The sequence below is a fragment of the Pseudorasbora parva genome, chromosome 13 (assembly GCF_024679245.1).
Source record: "Pseudorasbora parva isolate DD20220531a chromosome 13, ASM2467924v1, whole genome shotgun sequence".
Classification (NCBI taxonomy): Eukaryota; Metazoa; Chordata; class Actinopteri; order Cypriniformes; family Gobionidae; genus Pseudorasbora; species Pseudorasbora parva.
This window is the reverse complement of record NC_090184.1, coordinates 38,033,827-38,058,050: the sequence shown is the minus strand read 5'-3', so window position 1 is coordinate 38,058,050 and position 24,224 is coordinate 38,033,827. Positions and strand designations below refer to the sequence as shown.

The 24,224-nt window shown below is 37.0% G+C and overlaps 1 protein-coding gene across 2 annotated transcripts in view; it reads left to right on the top strand.

The window, feature by feature from the left end:
• tafa5l (TAFA chemokine like family member 5, like) overlaps positions 1-18,345 on the top strand; it is a 61,242-nt gene extending 42,897 nt beyond the window's left edge. For both annotated transcript variants that reach the window (XM_067414315.1, XM_067414314.1), the window contains 2 exons: positions 12,940-12,987; positions 16,762-18,345. In XM_067414315.1, coding sequence (XP_067270416.1) covers positions 12,940-12,963 — 24 coding nt within the window. In that variant the 3' untranslated portion in view covers positions 12,964-12,987; positions 16,762-18,345. The remainder of the gene's footprint in view (positions 1-12,939; positions 12,988-16,761) is intronic.
• Positions 18,346-24,224: the final 5,879 nt, after the last annotated feature.

Sequence of the window (24,224 nt, the reverse complement as noted above, 5' to 3'; positions counted from 1 at the left end):
ACTCGCTCAAGGGTCTTTGCAATGAAAGGCAGAAGGGATACCGGTCGGTAGTTTTCTAAAAGTGCTGGATTCAGAGAGGGTTTCTTAAGCAGTGGGGTTACCCGAGCCTGCTTAAATGCTGTGGGAAAGGTTCCCGTGTGAAGAGAAGTGTTGACAATGTGAGTGAGTGCAGGAGTGATTGAAGAAGAAATAGCCTGAAGGAGGTGAGTGGGAATAGGATCAAGTGGACAGGTAGTAGGGTGATTGGAAAGGATGAGTTTAGAAATATCTGCCTCGGAGAGTGGAGAGAAGGATGGAAGCGTGTTCGTGTTAGTTGTTGAGATGTGCGTGTCAGTTAGTGATGAGGAGAACTGTTTGCTAATGAGAGCTGTTTTGTTGGTGAAAAATGATGCAAAGTCATCAGCTGTAAGAGTTGATGAAGGAGGGGGAGGAGGTGGACAAAGGAGAGAGGAGAATGTTTTAAAGAGTTGGCGAGAGTCAGAGCAATTGTTGATTTTGTTGTGGTAGTATGTTGTTTTAGCAGTGGAGACATTTGTAGAGAAAGAAGAGAGAAGAGACTGATAAAAGGCAAGGTCAGTATTGTTTTTAGATTTATGCCATTTCCTCTCTGCCGCCCTGAGTCCAGAGCGATGTTCACGGAGAACTTCAGACAGCCAGGGGGCAGATGGGGTGGGGCGGGCTGGTCTGGATGAAAGGGGGCAAAAACTGTCTAAGGAGGATGTTAGAGTGGAGCAAAGAGTGTCAGTAGCACTGTTAGTGTCCAGTGCTGAGAACTGAGCAGGTGGAGGGAGTGAAGATGAAACCATAGTGGATAGGCGAGAGGGAGAGAGTGAGCGTAGATTACGCCGAAAGGTAATCTGTGTAGGAGTATGTTTTGTATCAGGAGTCAGTATGAGGTTAAGAGTGATGAGAAAGTGGTCTGAGGTGTGTAATGGAGTAACTAAAGTGTTGTCTGTGGAGCAGTTGCGTGTGTAGACCAGGTCTAATTGGTTACCTGATCTGTGAGTAGCCGTAGTAGATACTAACTTAAGGTCAAATGAAGTCAGTAGAGTGCTGAAGTCTGCAGCTAGGTGTTTATCAAGATGGATGTTGAAGTCGCCAAGCAGAATCAGTGGAGTGCCATCCTCAGGGAAGCTAGAAAGTAACACATCCAACTCCTCCACAAAGTTACCGAGGTGACCTGGAGGACGATAGACCACTACCACATGGATTTTAACAGGGTGAGTAATAGTGATTGAGTGCGATTCAAATGAATTGGCCGGTAGAGACGGTAATGGATCAAATTTCCAATCATTTGAGATAAGCAAACCAGTACCCCCACCCCTCCCAATAGGCCGAGGAGTGTGTGAAAAAGTATAATTGCTTGAGAGTGCTGCAGGAGTGGCAGTGTCCTCTGGTTTGATCCAGGTCTCAGTTAGGGCCATGAGGCTAAGCTGAGAATGAGTCCCAATAGAAGGTTTTAAAACCTTAAAGGTTTTGAAGGGTCAAAGTGGCGGAACAAAGTTGTATGGACTGTCAATGGAGGGACAATCTTTCAGATTTCAGATTAACAATATCTTCATTTGTGCTTTGAAGATAAATTAAAGTTTTAAGGGTTTAGAGCGACATTAGTGTGAGTACAGTAAATTATGTTTTTGGATTGTACATTAGTCTGGGGAGTCTGCTCTGTATTTTCTACTGCACAAGAGGCGTGATAATCGAGCATAATTTAAATGACTCTGTATGCAAATTGATAGTCCTTCAGCCAATCAGACCACAAGAGGCGTGATAAATGGTCAACAACCTATCGCTGCTCTATCCATCATCGTGTTATACCCGCCAATAGCGTGCCAGGTGGATAAGCCAGTCTGTGAATGGTTACCGCAAAAGTGTAACAGAAGCAGTAGAAATTCATTTGCAGGTTTCCAGACTGAGCTGCAGAGTGAAATTAAATCATTGGCAGATCAGCCTGGGTTTACCCAGTCTACTTTTTGGGTGAACTAACCCTTTAATTTCAATTTCATTTGCAGACTAGATTAATGACGTGTGTCACAGACTGCAGTTGGACTGCATTTGTGCATGTTGCAAACTGCAACAACATTGCATTGCATTTGTGTAATATAATTGCTGAATTCATATTATGCAAAGATGACTGAATTGCAAATGCATCATGGGGTGGCAAATCAATGGCAACAGATGGACCACAAGCACAGAGTGCAGTTATTCGTGGGCCAGAAAATGTGCAAACGGAGTGTGTTTATGTCTTTTATGTGTGCATATGTATGCCCCGTTTCTGCTGTTGCATGCACACATGCGCCACACATGCAACTTTCCTATATCCAGCCCCCCCAGCGTGCAGGGGATTCAGAGAGAGCCAGGTTCTGACCTGCTAATGGAGTTAGCATATGCAGCGTGCTGAAACCCTGCCAGGCATTAATACAGATCACTCACGAGGGCCCCTAAACACGCTGGCCATTTGTCTTCACTAGTGAACTGCTGAAAGGTTCAAATTTGCCATAGTCTCAGGAGCCCACTGCTTTGGCATGTCATGCGCTGTGGAGATATTCACAGAGATGGATATGAATAGGAAACAAAGAGGGCGAGAGTGTGAATGGGTCCTGTTTTCTGTTAGTGAGGCTGGGGAGAAGGGCTTGGGAGTGGGCGGGCGGGCGGGCGGCATGTGAACTCTGTCCGGTCACAAACCACTGAGTCATGCTGTCATGTCATTTATAGTCTCTGTGAAAATATAATGCTCTAACAGGAAGAAGGAAGTTTCCAAGGAAGAGACATAAGATGTGCTTACCGGATGTTTTCTCAACATGTGGTTTTCTCGGTCAGCTTTTACTTCGCCTTCTCTGCATGAGGGATTGGTTAGCTAACATGAGATCAAAATTAAAGTAACACTGAAAGCAGTTTTATCTATCTATCTATCTATCTATCTATCTATCTATCTATCTATCTATCTATCTATCTATCTATCTATCTATCTATCTATCTATCTATCTATCTATCTATCTATCTATCTATCTATCTGTCTGTCTGTCTGTCTGTCTGTCTGTCTGTCTGTCTGTCTGTCTGTCTGTCTGTCTGTCTGTCTGTCTGTCTGTCTGTCTGTCCGTCCGTCCGTCCGTCCGTCCGTCCGTCCGTCCGTCCGTCCATCTCCCTCCCTGTCTGTCCATCCATCTATTAATTTATCCATCTGTCTATCTATTATTCTTATGTTCTATCATTCTGTCATTGTCCGTCTCTCTCTCTCCCCCTCTCTCTGAAGGCCTTTAAACCTTGTTTTTAGGCCTTTAAACCGTTTTGCTTTTCTAGTAAAAAATAAATAAAAATGTATATATAGTTTATATATAGTATAGTATATATATATAGTTATATGATTTTTTTTTTATTATTTCAGTTCATTTTTATTCTGCTTGCATTTAAAATACAATACTGAATTATTTTTTTGGTACCTCAATTCAAATCAAATTCATGAATGTAATTGGGGAAAAAGCCCTTCTCTTGATTTGAACAAAGTATAACCCTGATGTGCAAAGTTGGAATTAGGAGTAAAATGCTTTTTAGAATAACATGGTTTGTTAATTTTATTTTCTGCAAAATTTAGATACTTTCACACCACGGTTTCTTAGCTCATCTTGGGGAGCTTTTCCTGTTGTTGCCTTAGGCTTGTTCACTGGGGTATTATTTTCTTGTTCTTTTATCTATTTTTCTAGTTTCTGTAAAGCTGCTTTTAACAATTTGTATTATTATAAGCTAAGCTATACAATTATATTGATACAAACATATTTTAGTCAAACACCAAAAAGAAGTTGATATCTCATCCAAAATCCAAAGCTACTCCCTTGCTTCTGTCTGTGATTTTTCTTTTTTGACGGCGTGTCTTTCTCTGTCTTAATCTCTACCTCGCCTCGGTTTCTTCTGGGTAATGGCATTGCTCTGTCACTGCACAGTCATCATTACAGAGAGAAAGGATGAAGGAGACGTATAGAGGGAGGGAAAGAGCAACGGAGCGGTGCGGAGGAATGAGGCGATTGTTTTCAGCCAGCCGTTGTATTTAGGGAAGGGGCCGTCTCGGTGAGATCGGCTGCGACAGGGTCAGAGCAAACACAGCGTCTCATCCACGAGCCGTCTCCCCCGCTCCGCCTGCTCGCTTTCCGCTCACGTCCGCCTCCGTTTGCTCACGCCTGCACTGTTAGAGGCCACTAAATATCTGACACACTGGAGAATTGGCAATCCTTTGAGAGTCTGTACCCTTTTCAACCTCTCCCCTCTTCTTTTTATTGAATACATTTATGGAGCCGAGCGTGTGGCGCAGCGGGTCGCCTGATTTGATTCTGCTTCGCCTCATCCGTAGGGAGGAGGGCATCCAAATTCAGATCCGTGGGTCCTCAAAGGGGCCTGTGTGACACAGTGGTGTGTGCCTTTATTCATAATTGAGAGAAATACATTAGTCGAGTGCCAGCGTGGGGTGTTTTTTGTAATTGAAGTGGCAAGGTGTTAGCAAAAAAAGAAAACACCCTTACTCTCAGCGGAGTGATGCTAGGAAATCTATCTAACTTGTTATCTTCTGTCGCAGGCTGTGGATTTATAAAGCATGACACGGATGCAGTTTTTTTTGTTTTGTTTCTTATGATATAATTATATTCGCAAATCATATTTTTCATTGTTATGCATTCAGCTCTTGTAATTAAAGGCTAATTTAGTTTTTTGTGTTTTCATTTTTGCACCTGTTCAGTTGTGCATAATCACTAAATAATTAACTGAAAACTCATGATCCTTTGTCAACAAACCTCAAACAACACTTCAAAAAAGCACAGAAAGAGTTTTATGAACCAAATCGATGACTGTAGTTGTTGTTTGTTCTCTTTTCATTACTTTCTTGAGTTGATGTACTGTAGCTGTGCAATTTTTTTTAATGAAAAATCTGCCTTTTTTCAGTTTTCTTAATGAGTATCTTTTTATGAGAGCAAAGGATTTTTTTATTAGAAATGCTTTCGTTCTTAGCATCATATGGAAAGCTATATTTTCTGCCTCATTTTATAAAGATAAAAGCATTATAATAAGCTCAGTTTCTATTTGAATGATTTCCTCAATTATCTCTCTTTCGACACTGTAAACCCAAATAAGTTTGGGGTAATCACTTAGTCATTTTAAGTAAGCAGAACTATCAAGTTTTGAGTTTTTAGAACTCATGCATGTTAATTGCTCCATACTTGATGTACTGAGTCAGCTATAATACATTTTGATAGCAATTGACATAAAAGATTGAACTATTAGTTTTTATTTTGAGTTCTTTCAAATTAAATTAGTTGATTACTTTACTGTAAACCCTAATAAGTTGTCAGAAATGTTGAAAGTTAATATAAATATTAAATATAATAAAATATTTTGTTATCTATAACAATAGCATGGTATAGCACTTAGTGAATAAGTACAACGACGTAAAATATGTAACTTACCTGCTCTCAAACCAAGCATTACATCAGTTGATACCATGATAACTCTGCAAAAACTCTTAAAAATTACCATAACAAAACATTAATCAAATCTCCCTTAACATTAATATTGCACAAAAATGTAACACATAACATAACAAAAAACATAACATAACATTAAAAATAACAGTGCCATGGGCAAAGCATGCTGGGAAATTAAAAAAAAAACGTTTCAGTTAAACTCAAGTTAATCTAAATGAAAGGAAATTAATTAAAAACAATGAAACAGTTCCCAGTTTACTTGAAATATGTCAGTGCTGTGAACTCGAAAGAAAAAGAAAGTCCTAAATACTGATAACAGGTAATGAACTGAACTCATTTGTTTAACTTAAGTTTGTCCTACTAAAACGAATTAAGTATTTTGAGTGTAAGGGTTTACAGTGTAGTTACTAAAAATATAAATTCACAAATCATAACTGTTCATAGTAAGACATATAAAACCTCAAAATAAGATAAATATTAGACACCCAAAATTGAGAATATTAACTTTTGTGTCGTTTCAAAAGCTGTTTATATACTTATATATTTTGAAGAATGTTGGTAACCAAGAGAAAAAAGAACATATTTTTCAAAATATCTTCCACATCTAATATTTTCCACAAAAGAAAAACATGCAGATATGAAACGACACGAGGATGAGTAAATATGACTCATCCCTATCCTTTTAATAAAACCCTACAACATAATTGTTCTTGGGTAACAACACTGCATAAGATATTTTAACTTAATATAACTATCTTAATGCACTGGCAGATTTACACACACACACACACACACACACACACACACACACACACACACACACACAAAAACACATTCCATTGCTGAAGATAAAATGCATTAATAAATGTCAAATATATGCCCTAAATGTTTCACTGTTGCTTTCTGCAGTTGTTTAAATTCTTGTCAAGCACCTAATTAAGTAAAATACATCATATCAATTTTATATTTTAGGACAACAAGTGTACGCCTATGATGTCAAAACACAGGTTTGATTGAAAAGCCCTGAGCACGGAGCACATCCATGCAAGGCTCATTATGTATTTGGTGCTCAAGAGATCGTTACGAGTAATTGCCTTATCAAAGCTGCCCCTAATCGATATCAAAATGTTTCCGTTTATTTCAGAGCACAGAGAATGAGCGCAGGACAACACTGGCAATTACATCTAAATGTGCTATTTCTGTTCGGTTAACTGGTCGACAGACACAGATTGCCTGGTTAAGGTTTGAGTGAATTAAACGGGTGTTCTGTTCTTTGAGTTTTCTTAGCACGCATCATTTCTTGATTTCATAAAACTCTCCTCCCTCACCGCCTCTCACTCTTAAAACGATTCCTTTATGCTTTTGGCCTCTTCTCCTTCCCGTTAGAAGCCCCTCTCAGCCAGCCGCCTCGTCACTTAGACCACGTTTAGGCCATTTTCCATCTGAAGGATTGCCAGGGTTTCTTTGAACTATGGTTTTTGCATCCCACATGCAGTGCTTCACATTTCCCAGAGGAATATTTCAGAGATGTTTGCTGCGGGTCTATCAGGCCATGATCAGAGGATGTCTAATATTGTTCTTCTTCTTTGAGGCCCCCGCTACCGTTTTGGATATTTTTGAAGACTTATTAGCATACAGAGACTTGAGTGTTAGCTCTTCTAGTACAGGATAACCAACAGGATGAAAAATTCATTCGAAACATCTTCCAAAGAAGGTGCTTTTAATAATGCATTTGCAGGGATTGAAACTGCGATGCTTTAAAGAGTGTGAATGCCAAGAGATGAACATACGCATCTGGGATAAAACGATATCTCTAAACGACCAGTTCATATATGCGTCTGTTAACTTATTAATTTCTTTATTCGTTTTATTAACTCTCTTTGTCATGGGAGCCCTGCATCGAGCAGAGAACAAAAGCATAGCATTAAAAAAAAAACATGAAAGGCAGAGAAATGCTCTCACTCCATTGTGACCTGCTCTCCCACAGGCGGCTGGAAACCCGCGTATCGCACCAGAAGATCTAGCCTCTTTTGAAATTAATTTCATTGAGATGCTTGATAAAGCCTGAAAAATGTCTGCTAACTATGCACTGACTGGAGTTTAGCAGTCATTTTCAAAGGCTACTCCATCAATATACGCTATATTACCCATCAGGTTCGTCCCTGCAGTTTGCCAGTGATTTATAATTGCCTTAATTGCTCCTCTCGCAGCCACTGAAGGAGATTAATCAATCCTTAAATTCAAAATCCAGCCGAGGCCAGTCAGAAGAACGGCCCTCGCCACCTCCTGCAAAAGGGCACGCATCGCTTTTAATTCTTAGCCGTGCCTGCTGCTACAGTGGAAATGGAGACTAACGCGAGTGTGTTAATGCACGTCTCCCACGGTTACAAAATCACTAATCCCTGCCTACACGCCATGAGGTCGAACGGCCGCACTCTTCCGAAAGCCTTCGTTAGGCCTGCTTCACACATCATATGTCTATGTACAGTAGCACTGCTGAGAAGTTGCCTTGTGCTTTCATATGCAGAATTGTGAAAATAAGCATCAGTGCATGTATTTTGAATTGTATATTTGTAAATTAACAATGAACCCCATTAATAAAGGAAGCAGAAAAAAAATGTTAGTTGGTGATATAGACAGTAATTAATTATCTAATGGCACAAATGTAACCTTATTGTAAAGTGTCACCACATAATGATCAAATGTGATGCAAACATTATGTTTATTCAAATATTTAAAGGGATAGTTCACCCAAATTTTTTGATTGTCATCATCGATTCATCCACATCATCATTCATGTATGACAAGGGTTCTTTCTTTTGCAGAGGAAGACTTATTAAAGTGTCTGGGAGTTATTTCAGCCAGTTCCAGTGTTATTTGGACCCCAGTTTATTGTATTGACAAAAATGGTTAAAAAAACATTCTTCAAAATATATATATTTATGTCCAGCAGAAAAAATTGGAAGTCATACAGGTTTGGAATGACATGAGGGAGAGTAAATAAAGACTTGTTTCATTTTTGGGTGAAGAATATTCCTTAGAAGTAGAAGATAATTCTACATTTTATACATATTCTAAAGTTTGGGCTTGGTAAGATTTATTTTGAAACAAGACTCTTATGTTCATCAAGGCTGAATGTATCTGATCAAAAATACAGTAAAAACAGTTTTATTTGAATACATTTTGTATGCATTTTTTCCTATGATGTTAAAGCTGAATTTTCAGCATCATTAAGCATTACGTCTTCAGTCAAAATCCTTCAAAAATTAATTATAATTCTGATTTGCTGCTCAAGAAATATTTTTTATTACTACCAATGTCAAAAAAATAATTTGTCAAAATTGTGATGCATTTTTTCAGCGTTTTCTTTTGTAACATTATAATTGTCTTTACTGTATTTTTTACTGTAATCAATTTAATGCATCATTCCTCAATAGAATTATTAATTAAAAAATAAAAGTATGGCTGTAAACTATTATTATAGGGCCCTGAGAAGAATATGTGCAGGAACAGGTGTTGCAATTTCCTGTCAATTATTTTGTTTCTCTTTTTTTTTTTTGATGAGATAGGGCAGTGTGTAACAGATAATGACAGGGCTGTATTTAATCTTTCTGAGAGTAAATAGTGTTACTGTTAATAATATTGTCTCCGTTAAGCACTTTTTACCTCCTGCAACGTGAACACCTGGAGCAGTAGCATCATTTGCGCTAATGATAGCTAAGCTGCTCAATTAGCAAAGTACACATTTGTAATCTGGGCCTCTCTGCTAGCAGGCGAGTTTACATACTCTTCATCTTCCTCTTGCAGACTAATGCCCTACGACATTCACAGTACTGTGGCGGCACACAATCCCCTGTGGTAACATGCTAACAGAGGAGCTGTTTCATCCGATTGTTTGCAGACACAAGAAATGGCTTCTTCTTTCCACTTGTCCCTCTCCCTCCGTCTCATTCTGCCTCTTTCCGTCTTTTCCACAGGAGACCGCATTCACCTTTTTAGCCCATTAATTAGCACGAACAGTTAATAGTGCCTCCCACAATAGCTGCCTCAGCAGTTTTTTCTCAGAGTTGGTGTCACCAAATCAATATCAAGTCGAGCATAAAGCACTAGAGAAACTCAGGCCTGTGTGGTCATGGCTGCTTCTCTCAATGATTTTTCTGTTAGAAGCAAGCCATCCCTGCACCAACAGGCATAATGCCATGTGATTTTGTTTTCTGTACATTATGATTGTACGACCAGGGAGATCAGGTTTTGGTGGATATGCTTTTGTTCTGTCAGCTTGTATTATGTCAGCTTATTTTTAAAGCAGAATTCCTGTTAAAAAACTGCTTTACCCACAACTCTGATGAGAAATCGCTACCAATCTGAGAATCAGAGAACTCTTGAGCCCTCGCCCACTCCATGAAGCACTGAATATTATGTAATTGAGTCTGTTTCCCTATAAATATTTTCATGCATAGTATGCATATATAATGTTTGTATACAAAATTTTAATCTTTAAATCAATGCTTTTGTATTTCTGCATCCTTTTTATTTTATGTAATTCACAATGCTGCATAGGATTGTTGTTCTGTCCCTTACTAAAGTTATGGTAACACTTTATTTTAGTGTCCTTGTTACATGTGCTTAGGATTAGGGTTAACTGCTTGTAATTATGCAGAATTGACTGTTATTACTACGGTAAGTACACGTAACATATGTAACAAGGACACGTAAAATTAAGTGTCACCAAGTTGTTAAGTTCACAGTCTTTTTGTCTTATTTAAAAAAAGCGTTTTTTGTTCGGTTTGACTGTTTCACCTCATAGCTGGTCATTTTGTTTCATGGGAAATCCCTGTGGGAAAAATACTTCCGGAACCATGCCGCTGAAAAAGTGCCTCTGTTTTACTCTGGTGTGTCCTCATTGATATGCTAATGATACTGCGCTACGAGTTAAACGACATATTTTTTAAAGTTGATAGTTTTTCCGAGTCGACTTTGACTCGTCGCTGATGATGTCATTAATGAACAAATGAGCCTGAACTTTGAACTGAGACTTGAACGTGGGTTGCCTTGTGCACAGCCATTGCATATGACACAGCGCTGCCCATAAGACTATTGCTCCTACATAACAGCTTATTTTCATCAGTTCTTTTGTCTTTGGGTCGTTATATTTCTCACAGATTTCTGCTCGTCTAAATCAGATATAGATAAAGTAGCACAGTAAAGATTACATTAGCGAGAGAGCGATTGTGCGTGAATTCATTCATTCAGATTCTAAGCTATTTTATTGATAAATCACAGAACAGTGTTGATAATACATTTCTGCACTAATGAATGATTCTGAGTGCGAGTGATCTGCGTGTGATGTGTGTGATATAAGCGCATTAGAATGTTGATTAACTTGCGTGTAGAATAAGGTGTTTAAAGCGTACATTCTCCTGATCAAATTTTGAGCACGCAGATAGTATAATCAAATATATCTTGTGGAGCGCTCTTTAGAGTATGCATTTATTTGTCATTTGAACTGTTTGGAAACGGAGCGTAAAAGTGGACTTCAAAGATTTCTTATCCTGTAGCTGTAGAATCGACCCTCTATAGACCACGATCAGAACTAGTCGCCGTCAAGCGTCATGTCAGAGCATTAAAGTCAAGAAGTCTGTGCAATCCCATATACTCCACACAGCTAAAATACAATTTGTTGGCTCATGCTGCTGAAAGAAGGATTTTGGAGACTATCAAGGTCATTTTTTTGTACAATTGTATTAATGGGAACTCTAATGAACAATGTATTTATCTTGCTTGTCATGTAGACAAATTCTTCATTTGACACTGGAGGACTGTTGCTCAAACTTTCAGACGCTTCATCCCAGGCTAAGATTCACCGCCAAAGCAATTAACCCGCTGTCGATCATGTCACACCAAGCAATCAAAGATAATTCCAAAAGTTTGTCTCAGACAGCAAAGCTGTGGCAAAAATCATACAGTAGTGTCCACTGAGCTAACGTGATAACACACTCAGAATTCTCCTCACATCTCGAGGAGAAGGAAGAATGTGTATAGGATCTTGAAGAACAGAAATTGGAAAAAATCAAATCAAAAAGCTTGCAGCAAGTTGCAGGATTGTCTTGTTTGCTTTAGCTGTTCTTGTTGTTTTCATTTAACAATGCAGCATGAGTGCTTAGCATTTAGATGACATGTTTGAGGAGAGGTGCAGCCGATCAGATGCACCGCGTGAAGGGTTTTACAGATAGCGCCAGGCTTCCAGGGCGGAGAGGCATACGGGCAGGCGGGCACTGGAAAAACCAGCTCTACCCATAGAATCACGGGCACTGTCAGCACCATTGTGAATGACTCGGTGATGAGCCAATCAGCATGGGTGCCAACGAACAGCTTAGAGTGCCTTCTGCATGCCAATGAGTGTAGCGGCTCCAAGAGCCACGAGCTTGCCAATGAGGGACTCGAAGTCTTGAGGGGTTAAGAGGTTTTTATAAACATTGAATGAGCAAGTGGAAAGTTGGAAGTTTCTTCAACTTGATCTGAGAGTAAAGACTTCAAAAAAGCCCTGTGAAGTGCAGAATACAGGGCTGGCTAATTTGAGGCGATTTAAGAGCATAAACCAGACAGCAGAGGACTTGCATTAGCAGGATTTGAGAGTGTTGCAGACAGTCAGGCAGTGTTGGGGAGTGGCAAACTAAAATCACTTCTAATTTGACCATATCTTTCAGTCGAAACAAAACGATGGATGGATGGATGGATGGATGGATGGATGGATGGATGAATGGATGGATGGATGGATGGATGGATGGATGGATGGATGGATGGATGGATGGATGATTCTCAAGAAATGTTGATTTTCTGACTCAAAATTTCAGAAAGCTAAATGGTAAATATGGTAAAGGGTTAGTTCACCCAAAAATAAAAATTCTGTCATTAATTACTTACCCTAATGTCGTTCGACACCCGTAAGATCTCCGTTCATCTTCGGGACACAAATGAAGATATTTTTGTTGAGATCCGATGGCTCAGAAAGGTCTTCATTGACACCAATGTCATTTTCTCTCTCAAGACCCATAAAGGCACTAAAGACGTTACAAAGCCCATCTCACTACAGTGGCTCTATAATAATTTTATGAAGCGACGAGTAAAAAATTGTTTTTGCGCACAAAAAAACTAAATAACGACTTATATAGTGATGGGCTGATTTCAAAACAAAGATTGGGCAAACTTGGTAGACTTATACCCTGGAAAACCAAATTTTTCAATAAACATCTGGTATTCCAGATAAAGGGCACATGTTATGGAATTATGTCTTTTATATGGAGTTTCTTGACCATTTGAAAACGTGTCACCATACTTTTGGCAATCACCCTTATTCAGTTTTTCATGTTATTTGGTAGACTAGATGGAACATTTATGACAATATATTCATTCATATATTACGTAGACATAACAGTATAGTGAAGTGTCTGACCTATTTCTTTTCTCTTTTTTATAGCCTCTGCCCAAGGAGCCATCCTAAAGGACTTCAGATTGCCGCGAGGAGGTGAGTGGTGCTTCAGTAAAATTATCTCTTATCTTGCTCTGTTTGCTTTTCCTCAGTAAGCCATCATTGTCTCTAAATCTAATATGCGATGACGGAGGTCGTACAGCGAGCGGGTCCGAAGCAGAACAGCGACAAAATGCGGCGAACGACAAGAGCGCTATCACAGCGTTTGCTTTAAAGCAACATGACAGATACAGAGCGCAGGTACAGAGGTGGAATAAGGCAGAGCAGAAATCGAGTGGAAATCTTATCATTTATCCAGCCAATTGTGCCCCGGCGGCGTTGATGAAGTTGTGTTAAGAGTGACGCACCTGATCAGCGGAAGGGCTAAAGCAGGATTAGAGGGCAGCTGAGGGCGCCGGTTTTGCCGCGGATCGGGAGATGAAGGGAGAAGATGATGTTGCGGGACGTGAGCTGAAACCCAAAATCCCTTGCGCTTTGCCTCAGTAGCGATTGCAGATGGCCTGATGGTAGCAAAGAAGGAGATACGGTTATATTTAACAAGATATATTTACATGCCAGCTGTTGTTTGTCTTTCCGTCATGCTTCAAGCGACTCCCATTGAGTGTACATGGCTTGGGAAAGACTAGTTTTGCAGTGCGGGAGGATAGTATTATGAGGACAGAAATTTGCATAAATGTATGTTAATCCTTGAGGCAATTAGCACCTGTCAGTTCCTGAGCAATAGCTTCCCAGTCTTTTCATTACATGGCAAAATAAAGTGCTGAATATTGTTTTAAAACCAACGGCAATGCCAGTTTTTCTGTATTGAAAAGTATCCTTTGGGAAACAATGCCTTTTCACGCCAGTGTTATTCCAACAGTCAAAGCTATATCGGAGTTGAACATGCCTTTATTTCTTTGAAAAGCACTTTATTAAAAAGCAAGTCATAAGGGACAACTTTTTATTGAAAAGCTCCATTATAAAAGGGTCCAGAGTGAGCACTTAAGGAACATCTCAGAGGGAAGCTGTTTTATAAGGGCGGTTCTAGAAAATGAAATTCTGTTTGGCCGTTCTGGTTCATGCCAATGTTATCAGCATTTCCAGCATAGTGCGTCCTCGTCTCTCAAGAGAACGCCACAAGTATGGCAGGCAGTCGCGGATAGATGGAGAAACAGCAAAGAGGGAGCACCATAAATATTTACTTTGAGAGGAACTGGAATGTAGAAAATTGTGTTCCAATTTTGGCAATTACATTGGCGTGCATTAAAAATTGATCTGGGTAACGTGGGGGAATGTCTGATTTACAAATCCCAATTGCGAGTTATTTATGAATTATAAATTCTGAGGATTGTTAGTTAAACAGCAATAAACTGATGATTTTTTTTCTTTAACTCAGAAATTGCTTAAATTACTGCCATAAAAATGAGATAACTGCATAATTGTTTTCAATTCACCTATTAAGATGGATGATACATGCATAATTTAATGAAGACCAACATGCAGTTGGCAGGCTGAAAGCTAAAAGCCGGTAGCCTTGAGATCCAGCTTCCTTTACGATTCCTTGACATTTCAATGTCTTTCAAAAAATTCAAAAATAATTGTGAATATAATTTATGCTATACCCTGGAACGATTTCTTTAGCTGAAACTGTATAACATGGCTCTGGCAATTGGCAACTCATGAGTTGCATGAAATGCATGAAGTGCTCAAATCTATGCTGTACCTTGAATGCGTTAATGTAATGTAAGTCACATTGGATAAAAGTGTCTGCTAAATACATAAATGTAACTGTCACATCAATATTGCTGATGTGTAGTGTAAAAACCTGCTAGCAAGCCATAGTGATCAGACAAATCACTAATGCAGAACCCAAAGCTGTGTTTGGAACAAATGTTTTACTTGAATCAAAAGATAATTTTATCTTTTATACCATGCATTTTATGAACTTTCAGCAGGGCTTTAAGTTTTAACCATCGTGAGTGAATTGGTAATGTGGAAGTTTACTATTATTTTTTCCATGTCTCCTGGAGAATAATATGAACTACCTTATACAGTTTCGTAATTAATGTGCACATTGCGCAGTGTATAATTAATTTGGATCAGTATTCTAAAGTGAAAAGCTTGATAACTCCCTTATAATAACCAAAGTCATCGTAAGCTTTTGAGGTTTTTGTAAGGTTTTAGACAGCAATGACTCAAGTGTTACTACAGCCCTTAGATATCCTTCTAAAGGAATATCTAATTATTATTTGAAACCGTATTATAAAGTGAAAAACATGATAACCCACTAGTAATGACTGAAGTTTTACCAAATCCGTTAGAAGCAGGATACTATCCAAAACCTTACAAAAACCTCAAAAGCTTGCATTGACTTCAGTGATTATAGGGAGTTATCATACTTTCCACTTTAGAATAATGTTTCAAATATTTAGTAATTCCTTTAGAAGGATGTAGTAACACTTAAGTCATTACTATCCAAAACCTTACACAAATCTCATTGACTTCAGTCAACATAGGGGGGATTTATCATGCTTTTCACTTTAGAATATGGTTCCAAATAAGAAATTCCTTGGATTTGGAAATACTTGAGTCATTACTAGAGGGTTACAGTGATCTTCACTTTAGAATTAATTATGCATTACTCAGATTAAATACATTGTGGATGTACAATTTTGTTCATTGGGAACAAAACGTATAACTGTATATAGGTACACAATTGGTCATTATGGTAAAATTATACCATTGTTTTCCTCTACTTAGAGGTACCACCCCAGTGATGGCTACTTGTACCTTAAAAGGTATAATTTTGTACTTTTTTTTTTTTGAGAGAGAGAGAGAGAGATTGTATGAAACTGTTTATTCCTCTGGGAGGTATGAAAAAAAATCTTACTGATTACCTAATAACTACCGCATTCAGCTGAGTACCATTGCTTATTAATTCATTAATCAGAGCTTCTTGTCTTAAAAGTTTCCGAAAGGGAATAGATGAGAGATGCCATAGATTACACCCAACTGTTTTGGGTTTCCCAAAGAACCTTTAAACCTTTACCAGTTCTTAAAATAACCCTTTTTTCTTTGTGTGAAGAGCATTTCAATTACCTAAAGAACCCTTTTGTGCGAGGGGAAGGTTCCATAGGTGTTAAAGATTCTTTACGGAATCATGTCAATAAAGAACCTTTATTTTTAAGAGTGAGAATATTTGCGTTACTCATTTGTCCTGTGTAGTTGTACATTACTGACAGAGCAGTATTCTACAGTGTCGTTACCGAAAGACTAATTATGCTCTTTGATTAAAATAGAACTGAGAACTGTACTAAACCATGATTGTATTTAAAATAACTGAATATCTTAGCAGGACAGCAGCTCAGAGGAAACAACGCTGATTAGCACACAGGCAATGTACATTTGCATATTCAGTTTTAATTCTCTAAATGTCTGTGTAACACTTACACAGACAACGGGTGGCATAATTTTTCCTTTAAAAAAACGTAATGGCGCCACACGATGTGCTCAGCCACACTGAAAGGCCTGGGTGCAACAAAATAATCATTTCACTAAGGCTTTCGTGCTAAAGAACACAGGCATTCACCTTTTGCCATTTGCATTTTTCAAAAGCATGTGCCTTTCAAAGCAGCCGCTCTTCAGAATGCTGTCATATAAAAATCATCATTCACTAAGTAAACACAAACAAAAGAGCCACACAAGATCAACAAACATGAAAAGACGAGGCAGGGAAAGGTAATGCGTGTCTTTTTTTCTAGCCTTTGATCACGCCACGAAATGCATTTCCCTAATGTCCTCGCCCATGGTTTTCTCTTTGTGTGTGCACAGGTTTGCTGACATTCACAGGAGCGACGCCAAACAGGAATCATCCATCAGCCCCCACACATTCGTGTCCATCCTCTCATCTCGGAGCTAAAGATATCAGCTGGCCAAATCCACATCACCCTCAAACAGGAAATGGAGCCTGTGCGCCATGGTTACTGTCAGTCAAGCATCTCTACGGTTACATGCAGGTCATCGAGTCCCAGCGGTCGCCATCATCTCACAGCAGGGGACGTGCAGCATTTCTTAGTTAAACCTTGACATAATTGAACTGATCTTGAGGTACATTGGCTAGGAGAACATTTCACTCGCTTTCCAGTTAAGCAGACAGAGAAGACTGCTCCCGCACCCTTCAAACTATGGTTACGTAAGTTCCTCGCGTACAGCAGCGAGGACGTTGCGTAAGAACGATCTTGATGGACCCCAACTGCGTCTGCAGAGCAAGGACATGTCGTGGACGAAAGGCCAAGGATGTGCAGAGACCTTTAAATATACACCGGAGATCACCTCTCTGTAAAGGGATAACGTGTTTTGTGGAAGAATTGAGAAAGCAGCAGATGACTGATCATCCTGTAGATTTGACCTCACGTGGTTTGACCATATGGATTGTGTGCTGTTGAGCTCTGTCTGCGAACGGCAATGCACCGATGCCGTCAACTCTAATTATGGGTGATTTAAAGATTAGCAAACAATGTGTGGATGTCATCTGTCCCTTCCTCTCTGGGGCGTCTCTTTCACTCTCTGCTTTAAATGTCTGTCACTAATGGATATATCATTTCTATCAATACTTTATTTTGACTGTAAATTGCCACTTGCAATGGGGTGTTGAACTATATAGGAAATAAAGGGTGTGTCCATGTAAATGTGCTCAACGCTTTGGGGAGTCTCTACATGGGCCGTGCTGATTCGCTGCTTAAAGTCAACATGAAATCATAATGCGTCATATTGGGTTTATTAATCAATATTTCTGGGTCACATACACTAACCAATGGTCAAACATCTGGGGTCTGTCAGATTTTTTCATTATTTTCAAAAGAAATGCTCTCATGTTCAACAGACTGCATTTATTTAATCAAAAAATATGGTTAAAAAAAAAAGTGAAATATTACGATTTAAAATAACTTATTCCTAAAATATTTTTTTTCCTGTAATCAAAGCTAAATTCCAGTAGCTCAAATCTACATTATTTCCTTGTCACAATACATGATGGAAATACATGGAAGAACTAAAATAGTGCATTTTCATGTTGACTTCAAGTATGTGAAAGATGCTTCTTTGTGTTTTGCTCTTTGTTTCCTCTAAAGCTGTCTGCTTTTCACAAGGTTCACAGATCGTTCTCAAATCGGTTCTCCTCATGGCTAGTGAAGAAGATCAGTCCATGTGATGAACGTAACTGGTTTCATGTAGCAGAGAAAATAACCACCGTCCCGGAAGATGAAAGAGTGAAAGAATATGGTCACTTTCAGTGAACAGTAGTAATTCATCAGTCTCACGGGCTAGGCCCGGCTCCCTGAGTTGTGAATTTTAATGGTGTTTTTATGGTTCCTAATAAAGTCTGTTATGCTTCTGGCAAATATGCAGAGCACGACATCGCTCGCTTCCAATTACTGAGAAACTCAAGGAGATTCAGTGTTCATTCGTTATGGCGTATAGTTATTTAGGAATAGCAGGACTATCTCTCTTTCTCTTTCTTTCTCTCATGTGTTCTCTCTCTCTTCCAGTGGAGTGAAGTGACAGTAATTTTTCCTCCACCCTCAAAGTGTTTTCCGTAATTACTCTTGTCCAGATCCATTCCAGGTTTTCTATTCTTAGTCCTCATTCGCCCCCCATTCACTGGTGAGAGGATCCAGTGGGTCAAGGTCTGGCTTAGCATGGTCCAGTTTGCCCCTGCTGGTAGATATCGTAACTACACCATCTGGTCCTAAACAGTGACTGTGTTCGAAATCTCTCTTAAGTAGGTACTTATTTTAATTAGGTAATTACTCAATGACAGTATGAATGTGTGTAGTATGAATGTAATCTAGACTCACTACATTTGGCATGTTGTCATTATTACGCAGGACCTACCATCGTCAGTTACGTCACTTCATTGCCATTTATAAATCCTCCCCCATGGCCTAATGGGATAGTAAAGTGACCATCATATGCAAACTTCAGAATCTCGCCAGAAGAAGTAGGTCATCCGGGTACTTTTTGACACTCTTTTATGAGTACTGTGAATTCGGACACACTTCTTTTGTCACTTGCTGTTTCTGTAATATGTATTAGGGAAGAATGCAATTCGGAATGCAGCCAGCTTTCTTTTTTTTATACCATTCAAAATTAACTGCAAGCAGCATTTAAATAGATTATTATTATTATTATATTAGTATTATTATTATTATAGTAGTTGTTTTACCAGTAACATTTTGTTTGTTTGTTTAATGGACTTAATAATAGATTATATTTTTCTGTCTGCTGCCTTTGACGTCACCACATCAGATAGTAACTATGTCTGTTTCCATCTTAGAGTAAAAATGGCTATTTTTTTGTTTTGTTTTGCAAGCAACATTTGAACAGTAAAAAAATATTTTATTTGACCAGATATTTTTGTGAAATTACTTTAATATTTAGTCAGAACAGGAATAGTCTCTAATGTATTGAAGCTTGTTACTGCCAGATAATAAAAAAAGTAATTGCTTTTTTCCCCCCTTTTTTCCATCTCACAATTCTGATCTGTTTTTATATCAAGTCAGAATTGTGAGATATAAAGTCAGAACTATGAGATACAAAGTCAATATTGTGTGATATAAAGTCAGAATTGTGAGATATAAAGTCAGAATTGTGTGATATAAAGTCAGAATTGTGTGATATAAAGTCAGAATTGTGTGATATAAAGTCAGAATTGTGAGATATAAAGTCAGAATTGTGTGATATAAAGTCAGAATTGTGAGATATAAAGTCAGAATTGTGTGGTATAAAGTCAGAATTGTGTGATATAAAGTCAGAATTGTGAGATATAAAGTCAGAATTATGAGATATAAAGTCAGAATTGTGAGATATAAAGTCAGAATTGTGAGTTTAAGTCAGAATTGTGAGTTTAAGTCAGAATTGTGAGATACAAAGTCAGAATTGTGAGGTACAAAGTCAGAATTGGGAGATATAAAGTCAGAATTGTGAGATATAAAGTCAGAATTGTGTGATATAAAGTCAGAATTGTGAGATGTAAAGTCAGAATTGTGTGATATAAAGTCAGAATTGTGAGATATAAAGTCAGAATTGTGAGATATAAAGTCAGAATTGTGAGATATAAAGTCAGAATTGTGAGATATAAAGTCAGAATTGTGAGATATAAAGTCAGAATTGGGAGATACAAAGTCAGAATTGTGAGATATAAAGTCAGAACTATGAGATACAAAGTCAGAATTGTGAGATACAAAGTCAGAATTGTGAGATATAAAGTGAGAATTGTGAGATATAAAGTCAGAACTATGAGATACAAAGTCAGAATTGTGAGATATAAAGTCAGAATTGTGAGATATAAAGTCAGACTTGTGTGATATAAAGTCAGAACTATGAGATATAAAGTCAGAATTGTGTGATATAAAGTCAGAATTGTGAGATATAAAGTCAGACTTGTGTGATATAAAGTCAGAACTATGAGATACAAAGTCAGAATTGTGTGATATAAAGTCAGAATTGTGAGATATAAAGTCAGAACTATGAGATACAAAGTCAGAATTGTGAGATATAAAGTCAGAATTGTGAGATATAAAGTCAGACTTGTGTGATATAAAGTCAGAACTATGAGATATAAAGTCAGAATTGTGTGATATAAAGTCAGAATTGTGAGATATAAAGTCAGAATTGTGAGATACAAAGTCAGAATTGTGAGATATGAAGTCAGAATTGTGAGATATAAAGTCAGACTTGTGTGATATAAAGTCAGAATTGTGAGATATAAAGTCAGAATTGTGAGATATAAAGTCAGAATTGGGAGATACAAAGTCAGAATTGTGAGATATAAAGTCAGAACTATGAGATACAAAGTCAGAACTGTGAGATATAAAGTCAGAATTGTGTGATATAAAGTCAGAATTGTGAGATATAAAGTCAGAACTATGAGATATAAAGTCAGAATTGTGTGATATAAAGTCAGAATTGTGAGATATAAAGTCAGAACTATGAGATATAAAGTCAGAATTGTGAGATATAGTCAGAATTGTGAGATATAAAGTCAGAATTGTGAGATATGAAGTCAGAATTGTGTGATATAAAGTCAGAATTGTGTGATATAAAGTCAGAATTGTGAGATATAAAGTCAGAATTGTGAGATATAAAGTCAGAATTGTGAGATATAAAGTCAGAATTGTGAGATATAAAGCCAGAATTGTGAGATATGAAGTCAGAATTGTGTGATATAAAGCCAGAAATTGTGTGATATAAAGTCAGAATTGTGGGATACAAAGTCAGAATTGTGAGATATAAAGTCAGAACTATGAGATATAAAGTCAGAATTGTGAGATATAAAGTCAGAATTGTGAGATATAAAGTCAGAATTGTGAGATATAAAGTCAGAATTGTGTGATATAAAGTCAGAATTGTGTGATATAAAGTCAGAATTGTGAGATATAAAGTCAGAATTGAGTGATATAAAGTCAGAATTGTGAGATATAAAGTCAGAATTGTGAGATGTAAAGTCAGAATTGTGAGATATAAAGTCAGAATTGTGTGATATAAAGTCAGAATTGTGTGATATAAAGTCAGAATTGTGAGATATAAAGTCAGAATAGTGAGATATAAAGTCAGAATTGTGAGATATAAAGTCAGAATTGTGTGATATAAAGTCAGAATTGTGAGATATAAAGTCAGAATTGTGTGATATAAAGTCAGAATTGTGAGATATAAAGTCAGAATTGTGAGATATAAAGTCAGAATTGTGTGATATAAAGTCAGAATTGTGTGATATAAAGTCAGAATTGTGAGATATAAAGTCAGAACTGTGAAATAAAGTCAGAATTGTGAGATATAAAGTCAGAATTGTGATATAAAGTCAGAATTGTGAGATATAAAGTCAGAATTGTGAGATATAATGTAAGAATTGTGTGATACAAAGTCAGAATTGTGAGATATAAAGTCAGAACTATGAGATATAAAGTCAGAATTGTGAGATATAAAGTCAGAATTGTGAGATATAAAGTCAGAATTGTGAGATATAAAGTCAGAATTGTGTGATATAAAGTCAGAATTGTGTGATATAAAGTCAGAATTGTGAGATATAAAGTCAGAATTGAGTGATATAAAGTCAGAATTGTGAGATATAAAGTCAGAATTGTGAGATATAAAGTCAGAATTGTGTGATATAAAGTCAGAATTGTGAGATATAAAGTCAGAATTGTGAGATATAAAGTCAGAACTATGAGATATAAAGTCAGAATTGTGAGATATAAAGTCAGAATTGTGAGATATAAAGTCAGAATTGTGAGATATAAAGTCAGAATTGTGTGATATAGTCAGAATTGTGAGATATAAAGTCAGAATTGTGAGATATGAAGTCAGAATTGTGTGATATAAAGTCAGAATTGTGAGATATAAAGTCAGAATTGTGAGATATAAAGTCAGAACTGTGTGATATAGTCAGAATTGTGAGATATAAAGTCAGAATTGTGAGATATGAAGTCAGAATTGTGTGATATAAAGTCAGAATTGTGAGATATAAAGTCAGAATTGTGAGATATAAAGTCAGAATTGTGTGATATGAAGTCAGAATTGTGAGATATAAAGTCAGAATTGTGAGATATAGTCAGAATTGTGAGATATAAAGTCAGAATTGTGAGATATAGTCAGAATTGTGAGATATAAAGTCAGAATTGTGAGATATAAAGTCAGACTTGTGTGATATAAAGTCAGAACTATGAGATATAAAGTCAGAATTGTGTGATATAAAGTCAGAATTGTGAGATATAAAGTCAGACTTGTGTGATATAAAGTCAGAACTATGAGATACAAAGTCAGAATTGTGTGATATAAAGTCAGAATTGTGAGATATAAAGTCAGAACTATGAGATACAAAGTCAGAATTGTGAGATATAAAGTCAGAATTGTGAGATATAAAGTCAGACTTGTGTGATATAAAGTCAGAACTATGAGATATAAAGTCAGAATTGTGTGATATAAAGTCAGAATTGTGAGATATAAAGTCAGAATTGTGAGATACAAAGTCAGAATTGTGAGATATAAAGTCAGAATTGTGAGATATAAAGTCAGACTTGTGTGATATAAAGTCAGAATTGTGAGATATAAAGTCAGAATTGTGAGATATAAAGTCAGAATTGGGAGATACAAAGTCAGAATTGTGAGATATAAAGTCAGAACTATGAGATACAAAGTCAGAACTGTGAGATATAAAGTCAGAATTGTGTGATATAAAGTCAGAATTGTGAGATATAAAGTCAGAACTATGAGATATAAAGTCAGAATTGTGTGATATAAAGTCAGAATTGTGAGATATAAAGTCAGAACTATGAGATATAAAGTCAGAATTGTGAGATATAGTCAGAATTGTGAGATATAAAGTCAGAATTGTGAGATATGAAGTCAGAATTGTGTGATATAAAGTCAGAATTGTGTGATATAAAGTCAGAATTGTGAGATATAAAGTCAGAATTGTGAGATATAAAGTCAGAATTGTGAGATATAAAGTCAGAATTGTGAGATATAAAGCCAGAATTGTGAGATATGAAGTCAGAATTGTGTGATATAAAGCCAGAAATTGTGTGATATAAAGTCAGAATTGTGGGATACAAAGTCAGAATTGTGAGATATAAAGTCAGAACTATGAGATATAAAGTCAGAATTGTGAGATATAAAGTCAGAATTGTGAGATATAAAGTCAGAATTGTGAGATATAAAGTCAGAATTGTGTGATATAAAGTCAGAATTGTGTGATATAAAGTCAGAATTGTGAGATATAAAGTCAGAATTGAGTGATATAAAGTCAGAATTGTGAGATATAAAGTCAGAATTGTGAGATGTAAAGTCAGAATTGTGAGATATAAAGTCAGAATTGTGTGATATAAAGTCAGAATTGTGTGATATAAAGTCAGAATTGTGAGATATAAAGTCAGAATAGTGAGATATAAAGTCAGAATTGTGAGATATAAAGTCAGAATTGTGTGATATAAAGTCAGAATTGTGAGATATAAAGTCAGAATTGTGTGATATAAAGTCAGAATTGTGAGATATAAAGTCAGAATTGTGAGATATAAAGTCAGAATTGTGTGATATAAAGTCAGAATTGTGTGATATAAAGTCAGAATTGTGAGATATAAAGTCAGAACTGTGAAATAAAGTCAGAATTGTGAGATATAAAGTCAGAATTGTGATATAAAGTCAGAATTGTGAGATATAAAGTCAGAATTGTGAGATATAATGTAAGAATTGTGTGATACAAAGTCAGAATTGTGAGATATAAAGTCAGAACTATGAGA